We start from the raw sequence: 17,062 nt of genomic DNA, 5'->3' as shown, positions 1-17,062 counted from the left end.
CTCTTTGTCACAGAGGAGCCTCTACCTATATACACCTACACTCACACACTGTCCTTACTACCTTTTTTAAAAACAGATTTATGCATTTATTTATTTTTTAAAAAATATATTTTTATTGATTTCAGAGAGTAAAGGAGAGGGAGAGAGAAACATCAATGATGAGGGAGAATCACTGATTGGCTGCCTGTGGCACGCCCCCCACTGGGGATGGAGCACACAACCCAGGCATGTGCCCTTGACCAGAATCGAACTCAGGACCCTTCAGTCCACAGGCTGATGCTCTCTATCCACTGAGCCAAACCAGCTAGGGACTTACTATTTTTTGAGGGTTAAATATTTCTTTAATGAAATGGCTATGATAATAGGTGGGATTTTTAAAAAAGTCCTTAACTGGAAAGTAAAAAAAAAAAAACACACAAAAAACAGTCTTATAGTAGTGTTCCCCAATCATTTAAAAAATATTTTTGATCCGTGAAACCAAAAGTTTGAGACTTCCTGATGTGGATAGATATGGACCAAATAGGAGATAAAACATTAAGGCTGAAGGACCTGGCTGGGCCAGGAAGGACATCCTGGCATCTAGCAAAGCTCTTGCACAAGCTACTGTCTCCACGTGGGGTGTCTGGTGCACGTAAGGCTGCTTTCAGATTTCCAGTTAGAAAATGAAAGATGGAATACGATCAGTGAAGGAGAGCCTCTGTTGGACTCATAAAAGGCCTTACAATACATTTTCAGGCCTGTGCTTTCTGTACTGGGTGCAGAAATAAATCAGCATGCCGAGGAATTTCTACAACAGCACTGACATTGGAAATACCAAATATGACTGATTCATGGCGGCTGCCTGGGATATATTGAAGCTACCACGATCCATTAGCAAGGTCTGCCTAGGGTGTGGCAGGGGTCATTTCTGCTTTATGAAGAAATGCCTTGGAATAAACAGAGAAGACGTTTCCCTTACCTGTGTGCCACACTGCCTTTTTTGATATCTGAAATGACAAGGGGGTCTCCCGGTTTTCTACTGGATGGAGCTGTAACAATGAAGATAGAATAGTCACATCTTTATATCCACGATTCACCTACTATACATTTCCTATTTTATAACAACTGTTAATGCAAGTATAGTTTGTATGTAAAGCAAAGATGATCAACCAATGAATTAGAAATGCGCACACTACATCTTCTTGATGCAAACATGTTTATATTACCTACACTAATAAAAGAGAAACATGCAAATTAACCATCACTCCACCACTCCGCTACACCCACCAGCCAATCAGAGCGACTATGCAAATTAACCCAACAAAGATGGCGGTTAATTTGCATACACAGGTGTGGAGTGAATACTGAAGATGACTGAAGATGGCGGCAGCCACAGAGCTGGAGCGAGCAGGAGGCTTGGGTTGCTCCCGGTGACGGAGGAAGCCAAGCTTCCCGCCAGCCCTGGGCTCCGCTCAAGGAGTGGCTGGGGGCCTGGGTCACCAGGGGCAACCCAGGCTTCCAGCCCATCCTGGGCTCCATTCGAGGAGCTGGAAATAAAAAAAAAGGAGGGGCTGGGAGCAGCCGGAGTGGAGAAGCCAAGCCTCGCTGCTGCGGTTGGACCAAAGGCCTGGGTCCCAGGTGCTGGAGGAAATCCGGTGCTGGCAGCCAGGGGAAGGAAGGCCTAGTGCATGAATCTTCGTGCAACAGGCCACTAGTAGTACTTATAAACTTAAAAACTAAAGCATAGTCATTTTAAATTTGTAATTGCAGAAAACAATCGGAGAGCTGCCCATTAGATCTAAATCTATTTTTATCTGTGATTCTCATGAGAGGGAAGAAGGGTGGATTCTCCACTGGGCAGATTGCAGGCTCAATCCCCAGTAGGGGGCGTGCAGGAGGTCAATGATTCTCATCACTGATGTTTCTATCTCTCTCTCCCTCTCCTTTCCTCTCTAAAATCAATAAAAATATATATTTTTAAAAGTCACTGGGGGCTCCTGTTAGTGGTACTCATGTGTGTTCCCTTTTCCAGTCCTTAAAGCCTTTCAAGGGAGAGATACCATTGTCATGGAAATGTACTGTACTACTCAAGTGTCCTGGTTGGGAATGTGGGTGAGAATCACTGATTTAAAGTTCTTTATTTTCCCAGATGGAAATCTTTTGCTAGATATACTATAAATCTTTAAATTTTGTTTACAAATTCATACCTGGAATGCTCTAAAATATTTTGGAATGTGACTATTTTATTTTATTGACAGTAGTAAATATTTGGTGCTATTTAATTATATTTTTATGCATATTCATAATATAGTCATGTACATATAACCTTTATTGAGTTTACAGATAAAATTATTATCTGGCACAGTAATCAATTTTGAGCTTTATAAATTTTCTTAGGAATATTTCCATTTTATGAGAATGAAAAGAAACTAGTAATGAGTCTATGTAGAATTAATCTTGAAAATGAACTCTAGTCCTAATAAATTCAAAATTATCATCTTAATTTAAGAATTTAGAAGTATCATTTAATTTAGGCTGATACTTAAAATTAACCAGACCAACATTTGTAAAAAAACGATTTGCTTCCAAGAGGAGATGTTTTGCCAACCTAAGCTTGTAGTGATCATTAAAAGGCCCCTAAAGTAAGATTTTCTTATAAACAGTCTGATCACCCCATAATAATCATAGAACCATATCATAGCCCGTACTCCCATCTGAATCCCAGAAAAATGTTTATGCACAAGAACAGATGGCTTAATATCTCAACACAACATTGAGAGAAAAAGCAAACACATATACCAATACCATACCCACCGTCTAAATTAGTACATAGGAAATGTTAATGGGACTTCATTCAATCATTATTTTTGGCTTCTAGCAAAGAATGCAAAACATTCTATTCACTACAATTAATTCATAATTCTATCTCCACGCAATGATGTGAAATAATTCCTCCAGAGAAATATACACATCTAGCATTTTTACTTGTGCCATATTTCAGAACAGCAAATTGTTCTGGGCATGGGACACAGAAATAAAAACTTTGTTATTACCAGCAAAAACAACTTTCCAAGCATCTGCCAATGAATTTACACAATATTTTGCCAAGCAGAAGTAACCATGATAGAACACTCAATATTTCTTTTGTTTTTGTTTTTTTTTAAAAAAAAAAATCCATGTTCCACTGAAATGATCTGAAACAAAACAATAATAGATGTACCATCAAACCCATCTGTATCATCTTTGCAACAGAGGAAACAAGCACTGTCACCTCTTGGACAAACCCATGCAGATTTCCAGAGAGGTCGGAAACTTCTCATGGTCTACAGACAAGTATGGTGGCCATTCCCACATTTATTAGATCCTTCTCTTTCTCCTTTAACCAAGGCCATGCCTGAGGTTTGAAAGGGTCTTCGGGGTGGATGACCATCGGAGGGATAAAGTTGAACCCAGAAGTGGGGCCAAATCTCTATGGGCTCCTGACAGTGTCACTGCCAGGCCCACCAAGCACGTTAAACGTGGCAATGCATGTTCTGGGGACTCTGTCACGGTGTGAACACCCTGGCATCATATTTTAACTACCCACTACTTGAGAAGAAGTCATACACCAAGCATGCTTTGCAAGGATTGTAGTGCTTTGAAAAAATTTAGTTCCCAGCATATCAAAATTGTAGATTTCATATAAATGTATAGCTTCTTTTTAAAAAAAATTAGAGGTAATAGTGGTTACTGGGACTTGGCAGTCAGAGTGCTTGGGTTTAAAGTCCTGGCTCTACCACTTATTAGCCATGTGAGCTTGAGCACGTAGTGTTTAGGCACCTTAGTCTCCTAGTCTGTACAATGGTGATGAAGATAGTAACAGTGCTTGTCTCATACAGTTTCTGTTGTAGGTTGTTCTCACATGTAGAGTGATTGGACCAGAGCACGTGAAATGCCCCACATAGTGTTTCTTGTTGGTAGGATTTCCCAGCTGCATTGGACTCGCTTTCCCACCCCCCTCCCCTTTAGGTAGAGCCTTCCTTCTCCCTTTGTTCTCTTTAAATTTTTTTTTTTATTTCTTTTAAATACAGTTTACATTCAATAGTATCTTGTATTATTTTAGGTGTTTAGCAGAGTGGTTAGACAGTCATATACTTTACAAAGTATTCTCCTCGATATTTCCAGTACCCATCTGGCACTGTACATAGTTATTACAATACTAGAGGCCCGGTACACAAAAATTTGTGCACTCGGGGGGGGGGGGGGGGGCGCGTCCCTCAGCCCAGCCTGTGCCCTCTCGCATTCTGGGACCCCTCAGGGAATGACCACTTGCTGGCTTAGGCCTGCTCCCCGGGGGATTGGGCCTAAGATGGCAATCAGACATCCCTCTGGCAGCCCGGCAGCCCTCCGGGGATGTCCACTTGCCAGCGGGGAGCAGACCTAAGCTGCAGTCGGACATCCTTAGCGCTGCTGAGGAGGCAGAAGAGGCTCCCACCACCACTGCTATACTGGCAGCCATCAGCCTGGCTTGTGGCTGAGCAGAGCTCCCCGCTGTGAGAGGACACTGACCACCAGAGGGCGGCTCCTGCATTGAGCGTCTGCCCCCTGGTGGTCAGTGTGTGTCATAGTGACCAGTCATTCCCAGTCTTTTTGCTGTTAGGGTCAGTTTGCATATTATCCTTTTACTATATAGGATAGAGGCCTGGTGCATGGGTGGGGGCCGGCTGGTTTGCCCTGAAGGGTGTCCTGGATCAGGGTGGGGGTCCCACAGGGGTGCTTGGCCAGCCTGGGTGAGGGGCTGATGGCTGTTTGCAGCTGGTCACACCCCCTCAGGGTGGGGGTCCCCACTGGGGTGCCTGGCCAGTCTGGGTGAGGGGCTGAGGGCCGTTTTCAGGCTGGCGGGTGACTGAAGCTCCCAGCCTCTCTTTTTTTTCTTTTTCTTTTTATTCTGGGATTTATTTACCTTCTATAGCTGTCACTGGAGCTGAGAGCTGGCTCCAGCTCTGAGGCTGCGGCTGGCTGAAAGCAGGTATCTGGGGTTTATTTAGCTTCTATAATTGAAACATTGTTGCTGTCCTGCTCGCTACAACTCTGAGGCTGCAGCTGGCTGACAGCAGGTATCTGGGGTTTGTTTAGCTTCTATAATTGAAACATTGTTGCTTTTGGAGCTGTTGCTTCAGGAGCTCAGAGCTGGGCCACGGCAGGCGGGGAACCTTGGCTTCCTCCATCACTGGAGCAAGCAGGCCTCATGTTCGCTTCAGCTGCGTGGCTACCGGCCGCCATCTTGGTTGGCAGTTAATTTTCATATCGCCCTGATTAGCCAATGGGAAGCATAGCGGAGGTATGGTTAATTACCCTATTTGTCTATTATTAGATAGGATTATTGACTATGCTGTACTTGAATCCCCGTGACTATTTTGCCACTACCAATCTGTACTGCTCAATCCCTTCACCTTTCACCCTGTCTCCCAACCACCCTCCCCTCTGGCAGCCATGAGTCTGTCACTGTTCTCATTGGAAGGATCTCACTCATTAACTGGCCTCACTCCTTGAGGGCTTCTGAGAGTGAGACACTTTGAGTGGTGTGAGTCTATTTTCACTCATGACTCATGGACCCATCAATTTGGAAAGCTATATCCATCAATGCTAGGCAATTTTATACAATGATTTGATGCTTTCCTTTCCTCTTTCTTTCTGTAATGGTTGTTATTTGAACTCATCCTGTATAATTCCTCTCTATTTAGATCCCTCATTTACTTTTGTTCCAATTTCTGGAAATTTTCCACAAACTTATTTTCCAATAATTTTTTGACTTTTTATTTTCATTTCTGCCATATTACTATGTTTCTAAAGCTCTTTGTTCCCCTCTGTATGTTATTTTGCAATAGTACCGGTAATCATTTCCTCCCTCCTATGGATATAATATCTTATGTTGCTAATGATGTTAATGATAGTTTTTTTTTCTTAAGTTTTCTTCTTTCTACATGTGCTCTTTCTCTGTTTCTCTTCCTTGTTTTTGGTGACAGTCTTGCATATTAGGTTCTCTCCTCAACTGTCTGGGTTTTTTTTTTTCTTCTTAGTTCTCTGTTTACACTAGAGTGTGACCCGAAACAGCTGAACATTTGGGGCATCTGAGTGGGCTTGTCACTTTGGTCTTCACTGTATAGTTCAGGCTAGGCTGTTTCTTTGGGTCAGATGGCTCTGATTCTTTCTCTTGTTTGGAGGGTATTAAACCTGGCTACCCGGTTTCTTTGAACTTAGGGTTCAAAGAGGTGGGGGGAGACTAGCAGTCCCAACATTCAGTATGTAAACTTCCACCTACTCTGTTTTCAGAGTAGCCATGCCACACTCAGCTGTGCCCCCCAATCCAGAGACCCTCGGTTCCCAGAGACTAAAACTAGGCTTCTGCCGAAACCGGTTTGGCTCAGTGGATAGAGCGTCAGCCTGCGGACTCAAGGGTCCCAGGTTCGATTCCGGTCAGGGGCATGTACCTGGGTTGCGGGCACAATCCCCAGTGGGAGATGTGCAGGAGGCAGCTGGTCGATGTTTCTCTCTCATCAATGTTTCTAACTCTCTATCTCTCTCCCTTCCTCTCTGTAAAAAATCAATAAAATATATTTAAAAATAAAAAATAAAAAATAAATAAATAAAACTAGGCTTCTGCCAGGGAGGAAAGGGGTACCTGGCTGTGCTGAGTTGGAGAAGGCATCTAAGGGACTAATTCATTCTTTTCTTTATTGACACTATTAAAGATGTCCTCCATTTCCTCCCCCTAATAGACTTCCAACCGATACTCCTGTCATAGCTCTACCATCACTCTCACTTCCAGAAGTTCCTGATTTCACCATTTCCTGGGTCTCTTGGGAGTTTAGGATATAAATCAGGTTCCCTGCCAGCTTTCTCTTCTGCTTCTTTAAATTCATCTTTCTCCATGTTCTTTGCTGCTTGCAAATTTTGTTGCTGTTGTCTATTTTCCATTTCCTCTTTTCTTCATGGTTTTTGGCTTTTTGAAAAATCTATACTGTCATTTTAAAATGGGGTAGAAGCTAAATCTATGTGTTCAAGCTATCATCTTTGACCCCTGAAGTTTTAAAGTTACTAGTCATTCTTTGTTATCAGAAGCTATTCTTAAAGTGAATACGGATTCTTTTCCTCTCAAATAGTTGTTGGAAGAGTTAGAAAATGACAGAATTTATCATTTGTTTAAAAAAACTTTGTAGTAAAAGACAGGTGAAATCTTCTGAATTTTGAAGTGAATTAAATGTGAATCAATAAAGTATTCCAGTAACATTCTATAACATGTAGCCATTCATAGAATTTACTCTGCTAGTTCAAGTACTTTGCTCAATGGGCCTGATAAGTGTCCAATGTCATTAGAGTAACACATACATGATCATTCAGTTTTATTTTAATTACAACTATATATATATTACTTGACAAGTGAAACAAGTTATTTGATTTTGAAGTGAGTAGAGATTTTATTGCAAGCTTGGCAAAAAACTTCAACTATTCTCTTCTAAATATGCTTAAGACTTTAAAGGAAAATGATGGATTTGTTGTGCATGTCATGAACTGCTTAATGATTTTATTTTTTTAAAAGTGAGACTTTATTCTTGCAAACAATCTGGTCACAATTGAAAAGGAAAGTCAACAAATTAACTGCACTCCCAAAATGCTGTCTTTTGCTTTTCTAATATGGGATCTGGGAAGGTTCATCAATGAGATAGAGACAGGGATGAGTGGTAATGTGACGGCAAAGCCAATGTTAAGTCAGACAGTTGGGTGTGGCTCCCTATTTAGCCTTTATAGCTCTGGGTCTTTGAGAAGTTATCCAGCTGAGCCTTACCTTCCACTTGTAAATGGGCATAGACGTCACAGGGCCACTTTGAGGATTAAATGGGAAGATACATAAATTGCTTAGAAGCATGCTCAGAACAAATCAGATACAAATTTGTATAATAAAACCAAGGAAGACAACGTCAATATCAAAGGGACTTTACTGACAACTGCACATGACAACCAGGATCCTCTGACTTGAGAGGCAGGTGGGCTGCACTCTCTGGCTTCTGATTGGGTGAGGTGTCAGAACTTGAAGATGCTTCTTCCAGTCACAAACTATCCTTCTGCCAGGTCGTTCACTTCATTTGTTATGATAAATTATTCCATGGTATAGCCATAACATCAGTGAAAGTAATGCCTGATGCTAATGTGCTATGAATGTCTCACCAAGAACTTCAGAAAATTAGTCTAAAACCGCTTACCACATCCAAATTCAGAGGGACTCATTTCTCAGTCAATTAGGTATGAAGAGTGAGCCTTAAGACAAATGTGAAAGGCTCTGATGGTATCGTTCAGAGATGGAGGCCTGTTTCTTACCACTCAGAAGTTTCACAAGGTGAAGAAGACAAAAGAGGAGTTTGTATAAAGATGGTGAGAACCATCAATGAACCCTTGCAGTTCCTTGGTTTCACTAATAGCACTCTGTGTATGTTTGAGAAAGGGTCTCTTGATTTACTCCTTTAGCATAATTGCGATTGGCACTAAAATTGGTGGGGGCAGAGCTTTGATTTAAATATTTCAGAGGGCTCTATGGGTAAAATAAATAATGATCATCATAATGAATAACATTTGTTAGGATTATAGTTATATACAAATGTAAATAAATATATATATATATATATATATATATATAGTTATATAGGGTGTTTTAGGCATTTTACATATAGTAATTCTTTTAATCTTCTCAACTATGTTACAAAGAAGGTAAAAAGTGCACTGTTTTATAGACAAGGAAACTGAAATGAATTGAGGGAGATTAAAAATGGAGGCAGAGTAAGTGGATGCTGCATGGACATGCTCCCAGGAACAAACCGGTATTACAACTAAAGTACAGAAAAACTTCCTGAATAATCAACAGAAAACTCACAGGAGAGAACCCTGACACCCAAGGATCAAAGATGGAGACTGCATAGAGACTGGTAGGAGGGGCGGAGGCGTGAAAGGGCTGGCCAGGCGCCCACAGATGGCAACTGAAGTCCCGGAGAGATATCTCAGCTATGAGGGGTACCACTGAGAACTCTGGGATCTAATCCCAAAGCTGGGATCCCCAGCAGAGAGCACCAAAACTGAGCCACATAACATCTGGCTGTGAAAAGCAGGGTGCTGTCTGCCAGGAAGTAATAGCTGAAAATTCAGGCACCCTCTTAAAGGACCAGCACACAAAATTCCCTGTGGAGCCACCCATCTTGTGTTCTGGCAGAGGTAGGGTGAAGTGGACTGGGGCTGTGAAAGCAGAAGCCAGGACTGGGGACTGTGGGGATAGAGCTCAGAAGGCAGACACATTCATTTTTTGGGGCTGAGTCATTCCCTCATGCAGTGGAGCACATCTTTCCCACATAGACATCTGCCTAGCCTGGGCGGAAGAGAGTAGACACACCCTATTGGGAAATACTTTGCCCTAAGGCCACTTAAGAGATTAAAAATAACAATTAGCCTCCAGGCAGTAGCAACTGCCCCACCCTGTTGAAAAAACTCTCATCACACCAAAGGACGATTGCCTGCGGGTCAATTCAAGTCAGAATCCTATCAGTCTGTAGACAGAGGTGGTCTCTGGAGGCTTTGAGTCTTTGCCTGCCTTATCTAATTAGTCAGAAACAGCCTTTAACACTGTCCTGCACTAGATAGAGATTGAGAGGTATAGAGGATCTACCTAATGCATAGTCACAAACCCAAACAGAAAGCCAAAATGAGGAGACAAAGAAACAACCCCCAAATGAAAGAACTACAGAATTCTCCAGAAGAAGAGATAAATGAAGTAGAGATAAGAAATATATCTGAAACAGAGTTCAGATTAATAATGGTAAAGATGCTCAAGGGCATGAAAAAAGATATAGTAACTATGAAAAAGAACAGTCTGAGATAAAGAATGATATAACACTAATAAAGAACACATTGGAAGGAATACACAGCAGATTAGGGGAAGCTGAGGCTTGAATCAGTGAATTAGAGGACAGAGTTGAAAATATCACTCAATCAGAAAACCAAAAAGAAAAAAACAATTAAAATAGAGGAGGACAGCTTAAGGGAGCTGTGGGACAATGTGAAATGTAAACAATATTAGAATAGCAGGTGTGACAGAAGAGGCAGAAAGGAAGAGAGGCAAAGAGAAGGTGTTTGAAGAAATAATGGCAGAAAATTTCCCTAACCTGGTAAAGGAAAAAGTCACACAAGTACAGGAGGCACAGAGAACCCCAAACAAGAAGAACCCAAACAGGCCCATGCCCAGATATATCATAATTAAAATGACAAAATAAAAGACAAAGAGAGAATCTTAAAGGCAGCAAGAGAAAAGAAAACTTTTACCTACCAAAGGTGTTCTCATAAGGGTAACACCTGATTTCTCATCAGAAACTCTATAGACCAGAAGGGAATGGCATGAAGTACTCAAGGTTATGGAAAACAAGGATATGAGACCAAGATTACTATATCCAGCAAGGCTATCATGCAAAATAGACAGTCAAATGAAGAGCTTCCCAGACAAAAAAATGCTAAAGGAGTACATCACCACCAAGCCAGCATTATAAGACATGCTAAAGGAATTGCTGTAATGAGAGGAAGAAACAGAGGAGAAACCTAGCCATACAGAAATATAATGGCAATAAATAAGTACCTCTCAATAATCACCCTAAATGCAAATGCACTAAATGCTCCAATCAAAAGATGTAGGGTAGCAGAATGGATACAAAAACATGACCCAACTATATGCTGTCTACAAGAGACCCACCTCAAAACAAAAGACACACACAGGATGAGAGTGAAGGGATGGAAAAATTTTTTCTATGGAAATTGAAAAGAAAAAAAAGCTGGAGTAGCAATACTCATATCTGACAAAATAGACTTTAAAATGAAGGCCATCACAAGAGACAACAAAGGTCACTACATAATACTAAAGGGATTGATCCAACAAGAGGATATAACCCTGGTAAACATATATGCACCCAATATAGGAACACCTAACTATATAAAAAAAACTTCTAGAGGACTTTAATGGAGAGATCAACAACAATACAGTCATAGTAGGGGACATTAACACCCCTCTAACTTCACTGGACAGATCTTCCAGACAAAAACTTAACAAGAAAACAGAGACTCTAAAGGACACACTGGATCACATGGATTTAATTGACATTTATAGAACATTTCACCCCAATGCAGCAGAATATACATTGTTCTCAAGTGCACATGGATCATTCACAAAGATACACCACATGTTAGGACACAAAACAAGTCTCTACAAATTCAAGAAGATTGAAATCATATCAAGCATCTTCTCAGATCACAGTGGCATGAAATTAGAAATCAATTACAGTAAAAACACCCACAAACATTCAAACACACGGAGGCTAAATAACATGTTATTAAACAATGAATGGGTTACAACGAAATCAAGAAAGAAATAAAAAACTTCCTGGAAACAAATGAAAATGAACACACAAAACCCCAAATCTCTGGGACACAGCAAAAGCAGGCCTGAGAGGGAAGTTCATAGCACTACAAGTATACCTCAAAAAATAAGAAACATCAGCAATAAACTATATATCCCTACAACTTAAAGAACTAGAAAGAGAACAACAAGAAAAGCCCAGAGTAAGTAGAAGGAAGGAAATAATGAAGATCAGAGCAGAAATAAATAACATAGAGACTAAAAAAAAAAAAAAAAATACAAAAAAATCAATGAAACCAAGAGCTGGTTCTTTGAAAGGATAAACAAAATTGATTGCCAGAAGCCGGTCCATCCTTGCTGCTTGACACAGTCGCTGCAGGAAAGAAACATCTGCACGGCATATGTTTCAAGGGACCTGGTGTATATAGCATACTGTTCTTAGCGCTATGTGTTTTAACCAAGGTCACCTCTCCGAGAAAGGTTGTTTCCCCAGGTAGGGATTTTTCCCTGAAGTTAGGGAGGGGATAAAACCCCTTAACTAAGTGCCAGGCGGGTAGTTAATCACTTTAACTACAAACAATCAGCTTAAGCTACATAATCTTTACTCCCTGGAATGGAGATAAGAAATACCCTAACCTTTGCAATAGAAATTGACAGGATTAAAATCAACTGGTATAAATACAAATGTAACAAGACAACAGAAGACAGAACCTAGGAACAGAACCTAGCGAGAGAACCTGGCTGAAGAACCTAGACACAGAACCTAGAGACAGGACTTGACTGGAGATCCTAGACAGAACCTAGAGACAGAACCTAGAGACAGAACCTAGAGAGAGAACATGGCAAAAGATCCTGGACAGAACCTGGCTACAGAACTTGGCTGGAGAACCTAGACAGAACACGGCTGGAGAACCTGGCTAGAACCTGGCGACAGAACATGGCTGGAGATCCTGGATAGAACCTGGCAAGAGAACCTGACTAGAAGCTGGCAACAGAACCTGGCTGAGGAACCCAACTATGATGATCACCTGAATGCTGCCTCCGTGTCCTTCCTTCTTCACCGACTCCGTCCACACCTTTGGGGACCCCTGGACCCGCTGGGGTTGGACCCCAGCAATTGATAAACCATTAGCCAGACTCATATAGACAAGGAAACTGGTACAGAGAGATTAGACAGTCAAGGAGTGGGGCAGTTGGGCTCTGAGTCCTTGCTCTTAATCATTTTCCAAGCCAGTGCTTCTTCAGTCCACACCACAGCCTCTGCACAGACATCTATATTCATCACCTTCTTCAGAGGCTCATTTCCCAGAGAGCACAGTGGCTGGCAGAAGACTGTTTATCATAGACTCCTTATTCATTCACTCAACAGGTAAACATCCAATGAGCACCTGGTATGTGCCAGGAGCTGTGCTAGGCTTCAGGAGTTCACTATTTCATAATAATGAAAATGGATTCTGGCTTTTCTTTTCTTTTAGCAAATTCTGCTTTCTCAATGGACAAAATATGAGCATTTTCCACAAGGAGACACAAACTCAGGATGGTGATGATTAGTTGTATAAATGGAGCTGTAACTCTAGAAGGGCTGACGAGCATGTTTGACAAGCTTATGTCTCATTTCTCCATCCAGGGAACATCACACTTTAGCTTCCATGAATAATGTTAGCTTAGGGCCAGCTAAAAGTCAGGCCATTCTTGTCGGGGGTGGCTTGGGGTAGTTTCCATTATTGGTATTAAAATCAATTTTAGAAGTCATACTTAGTGCATATGTAGCATCATCATATAGTGTGATTTTAAATGGTTCTTTATGTGAATAAAATATTTTATAGTTGTGTGTACATGATTACACCTTAAACAAATTGAACATATAAATATTGACTTAAAAAAGGGAATATATCACAGGATTTGTTTTTAAGTGAATACTCTCCTTTATAATTAAATCACATTTTTTGTATATCAATTTTAAGAATAAATCTGTTGTATAGAAACACAAAAAAGACCTTTTCCCTAATAAAAATTCGAGGGTAAATTAACTGTGTGGCAAAATGTGTAGCAATAGAAACTTCTGAGGAGGTGTCTTCAGTATATGCACTAGCAGTAGCATCTCTAAGGCAGGGAGTGTATTCTCCAAAACTCAGCACTGGGCCTGGGCATGGTGGCCACTCACAATGTGTTCATTCAATGAAGACAAAAGGACGAAAGAACAGAGTGGAAGGCAGGGCCTCTGTGCACAGCCAGCAAGCTATGCACTGCACAACTCCAGGAGGTACCACTTCCACAGCCAATTCTGATGAAATAAATAAACAGAATGGAATAAATAGAATAAATGAGAGCATGGAGTTACAGAAGCTATCTTGAGCTCCAAATATTTTTATTGATTGATTGATTGATTTGAGAGAGAGAAAAAGAGAGAGAGAAATAGATTTGTTGTTCCACTTATTTATGCATTCATTGGTTGATTCTTGCATGTGCCCTGACCAGGGATCTAACCTGCAACCCTGGTGTACTGGGATGACACTCTAACTGAGCCACCCAGCAAGGACCATATTTTTAGAATAGTAAGTTCTGATGAGCTCTCTTTTAACTTCACTAATCACAGCTGTTGGCAGAATAATAGTATACCATCTTTGCTTCAAATTGAGCAAACTGAGAGGTTAAGTGACTCAATTAAAGGCATATATGACTTTAAGGACCTAGAATAGGTCTGGAGTTGCCAAAATTCCATTTCACCTTTCTATTTACTATATAGAGGCGCATCAGACACCTCAACCCTACTTTTCTCCAGTAAGCCACAGTGAGGTTTGGTGGTGGTGGTGGTGGAGGGGGTGGGCGGGTACAGATTCTCTCTTATGCATATTGTATTATACTGGTGTGTGCAATTTATTAGTTATAAATAACATTTCATTTGCAGTGCTAAATTTATATGGTCAATGTTGAACTGGACAGCCCCCATTTCATACTGCCCAATTGAGATCTCTTTATTTTTGCCAGAACCACTGACATAAATGCTATGCAGCAGAGTGTAATGAGGCACTTTCATGGAGCCTCATCACTCTTTCTTGAAGGGACCACCCCTCGGTCACAGACATTGCCTCTGTCTCCTTTGGTCTTTATGCATTAATCATTTGCTTCATTTCCTGGGGGGGGAGGGGACATTTATGGATATAGTTTATGGATATTAAAAGCAGTAAAACCTCAATTTCCATTCTATAAAACTCCATTGGGGCTGAAATTTTCAAAGTTATTTTACCAAAGCAGTTATAAATCTAGAGCCTGATCAGAGGAGGGAATGAAATACATTTATATATATATATATATATTGATTTCAGAGAGGAAGGGGATGGAGCCCACAACCCAGGCATGTGCCTTGAGCGGAAATCAAACCCTGACTTCTTGGTTCATAGGTCAATGCTCAACCACTGAGCCATGCTGTCTGGGCTATGTTTTATTTTTTTCTTTGTGATTTGGTTACTCAGACACCTTGTATCATGGAGGAGTTCAAGAAGTTACTAAAGTAAACACTGTTTTAGTCTTGCAAAATAGATTTTAGCCCTAACCGGTTTGGCTCAGTGGATAGAGCATCAGCCTGCAGACTGAAAGGTCCCAGGTTTGATTCCGGTCAAGGGCATGTACCTTGGTTGCGGGCACATCCCCAGTTTGGGGTGTGCAGGAGGCAGCTGATCGGTGTTTCTCTCTCATCAATGTTTCTCTTTATGCAAGTTAAAAATCAATAAAATATATTTAAAAAAATAGATTTTAGATGCACAGTGACCAGAAGGGAAAATGGTTTTAAAAGTAAATAAATGTAATTTTTGTTAGTTAAATAGATGACTGTGAAAACTAAATCCATAATATATTGAAATGTAGAGAACCTATATGGATTTATATGCTCATCTAGTTATTAATGGAGGGTGGTAAGAGACACATTTATTGAGCACTTATTACTTGCCAGGGACCACACTAGGTATATAAATGTGTTATTTTAATATAACTCTATATTTTGTAGATATCATTTCCATCTTACAGATGAAGAAACATAAGATTGAAGAGTATTTCAGTAACTTGCCCCATTGACACAGCTTGTAAGTGTTGGAGGTGGGATTGGTTCCACATTTTTGTATCATTATGTAGAAACTTGTCAATGACACTTAAAACGTTTGCCACACCTGTAAACCATTTGACAATACAATTTTCTAATGTAATTTTTATCGACCACATTTTAAAAGAAATCACTTCTACTTACAACTTATGGTTATTCCAAGTTCCACGTTGTGCTTTTTAGGGAGCTTTACATGAAATGTTCCACTACTCGGGATGACAGACTCTGTAATTTCAAAACAAAAAAGAGTGTTTATAGAAGGTCGGCAAGAAGGGAGCGCCAATTAATGAAAATGCACCAGGAAACTTGTATCAGAATCCCCTGTAGTTAAAGCTGTACAACTGAAGAAAGGTGAGTGCCTGTAAAATCCTGGAACCCTAAGCTCCTGGTGAAGAATACATGTCCTATCCACAGCCACCGTGCATAATTCACAGCAGCAGTCAAGGTCACTGTTTCTTCAGTGTCACTCAGGGCATCAGATTTACCTGGGATGCAAGTTAAAAATACAGATGCCTGTACCATTCCAGATCTATAGAAGCAGAATGTCTGAAGATGAAGCCTAGAAGTCTGCATTTTAAATACGTTCTTCAGGTGACTGTTAGGCATAATAAAGTTTAAGAACCTCAAACCTAGTTATATATTCTTTTCTTCCTTAACCATATTTTCCCAGAGTTTACTATTCAGCAATTCATTTTTTCAACCCTTGTTTGAAGGTACTAGGGGGAAAACATTTCAGGAAAGATTTCAAGTTGGTGTGATGGTTGTTGATTTGGGAGGAGGGGAACGGAGGTGCCTTAATTTGTAAAGAGAAAAGAGAGGGAGAGCGGCAGTAAGGGATCGAGGAAAGAGAGAACCATCAATTTTTGTTCTGCTTATTTATGAAGATATTAGTTGATTCTCTCCTCTCTCTCTCTCTCTCTCTCTCTCTCTCTCTCTCTCTGAAGAAATATATATATTTCAGAGAGGAAGGGAGAGTCGATAAACAATGAAGGTACATCTAAAGAGGTAGAAGCAGGAGTGATATTCAAAACTTTTCACAACCAGGATGGCTGCCCATAACCAGTCAGACTGGATGCTGAGCACAGCTGGGAACTCAGGGGCCAGGGAGGCCCAGGTGCACCAAGGATGACCCTTTAGTTTCTGGATCCTGTGGAGCTCCAGAAGGTCCCAGAGAGGAGCCGGAGAGTGACACTGGGACAGGGTGAAGATGGGCTCTGAGACTGGCCACCTGGTATAGAAGGAAGCTGAAATTGTAGTAACACTTGGAGTACGGGAAACGAGTTAAGTCGGCTCGCGTGAATTGCGCGTACTCCGCGGGAGCCGTCTTTAACTCGGTTCATATAGATTTGCGGTGGAGTGCGGGAAACGTGTAAACTCGGGCCGATTGTAACTGCGTATTACCAAATATTTGTTTGTAATCCACCCTTTTGGTGGATGGAACAAAACCAAAAGACAGAGCCATCTTATATTTTGGCGGGAAATTCACCCGCACTCCAAGTGGTAACAGAGAGAACCAGTGTGCGCTGGTTGAATCTCAACTTTGGATGGAACTAAGTTGATTTTAC

At 40.9% G+C, this 17,062-nt stretch overlaps 1 protein-coding gene across 8 annotated transcripts in view; it reads right to left on the bottom strand.

Moving 5' to 3' along the window:
• Positions 1–17,062, bottom strand: part of GRIP1 (glutamate receptor interacting protein 1) — a 663,902-nt gene that overhangs the window by 52,654 nt on the left and 594,186 nt on the right. For all 8 annotated transcript variants that reach the window (XM_070409780.1, XM_070409777.1, XM_070409778.1 and 5 more), the window contains 2 exons: positions 15,642–15,722; positions 959–1,028 (listed from right to left, as the gene is read on the bottom strand). In XM_070409780.1, the coding sequence (XP_070265881.1) occupies positions 959–1,028; positions 15,642–15,722 (151 nt within the window). The remainder of the gene's footprint in view (positions 1–958; positions 1,029–15,641; positions 15,723–17,062) is intronic.

Source organism: Myotis yumanensis, unplaced genomic scaffold (assembly GCF_028538775.1).
Source record: "Myotis yumanensis isolate MYYU_CA2020_CCGP unplaced genomic scaffold, mMyoYum1.0.hap1 SCAF_3, whole genome shotgun sequence".
NCBI classification, from domain to species: domain Eukaryota; kingdom Metazoa; phylum Chordata; class Mammalia; order Chiroptera; family Vespertilionidae; genus Myotis; species Myotis yumanensis.
This window is presented reverse-complemented; position numbering and strand designations above follow the sequence as displayed.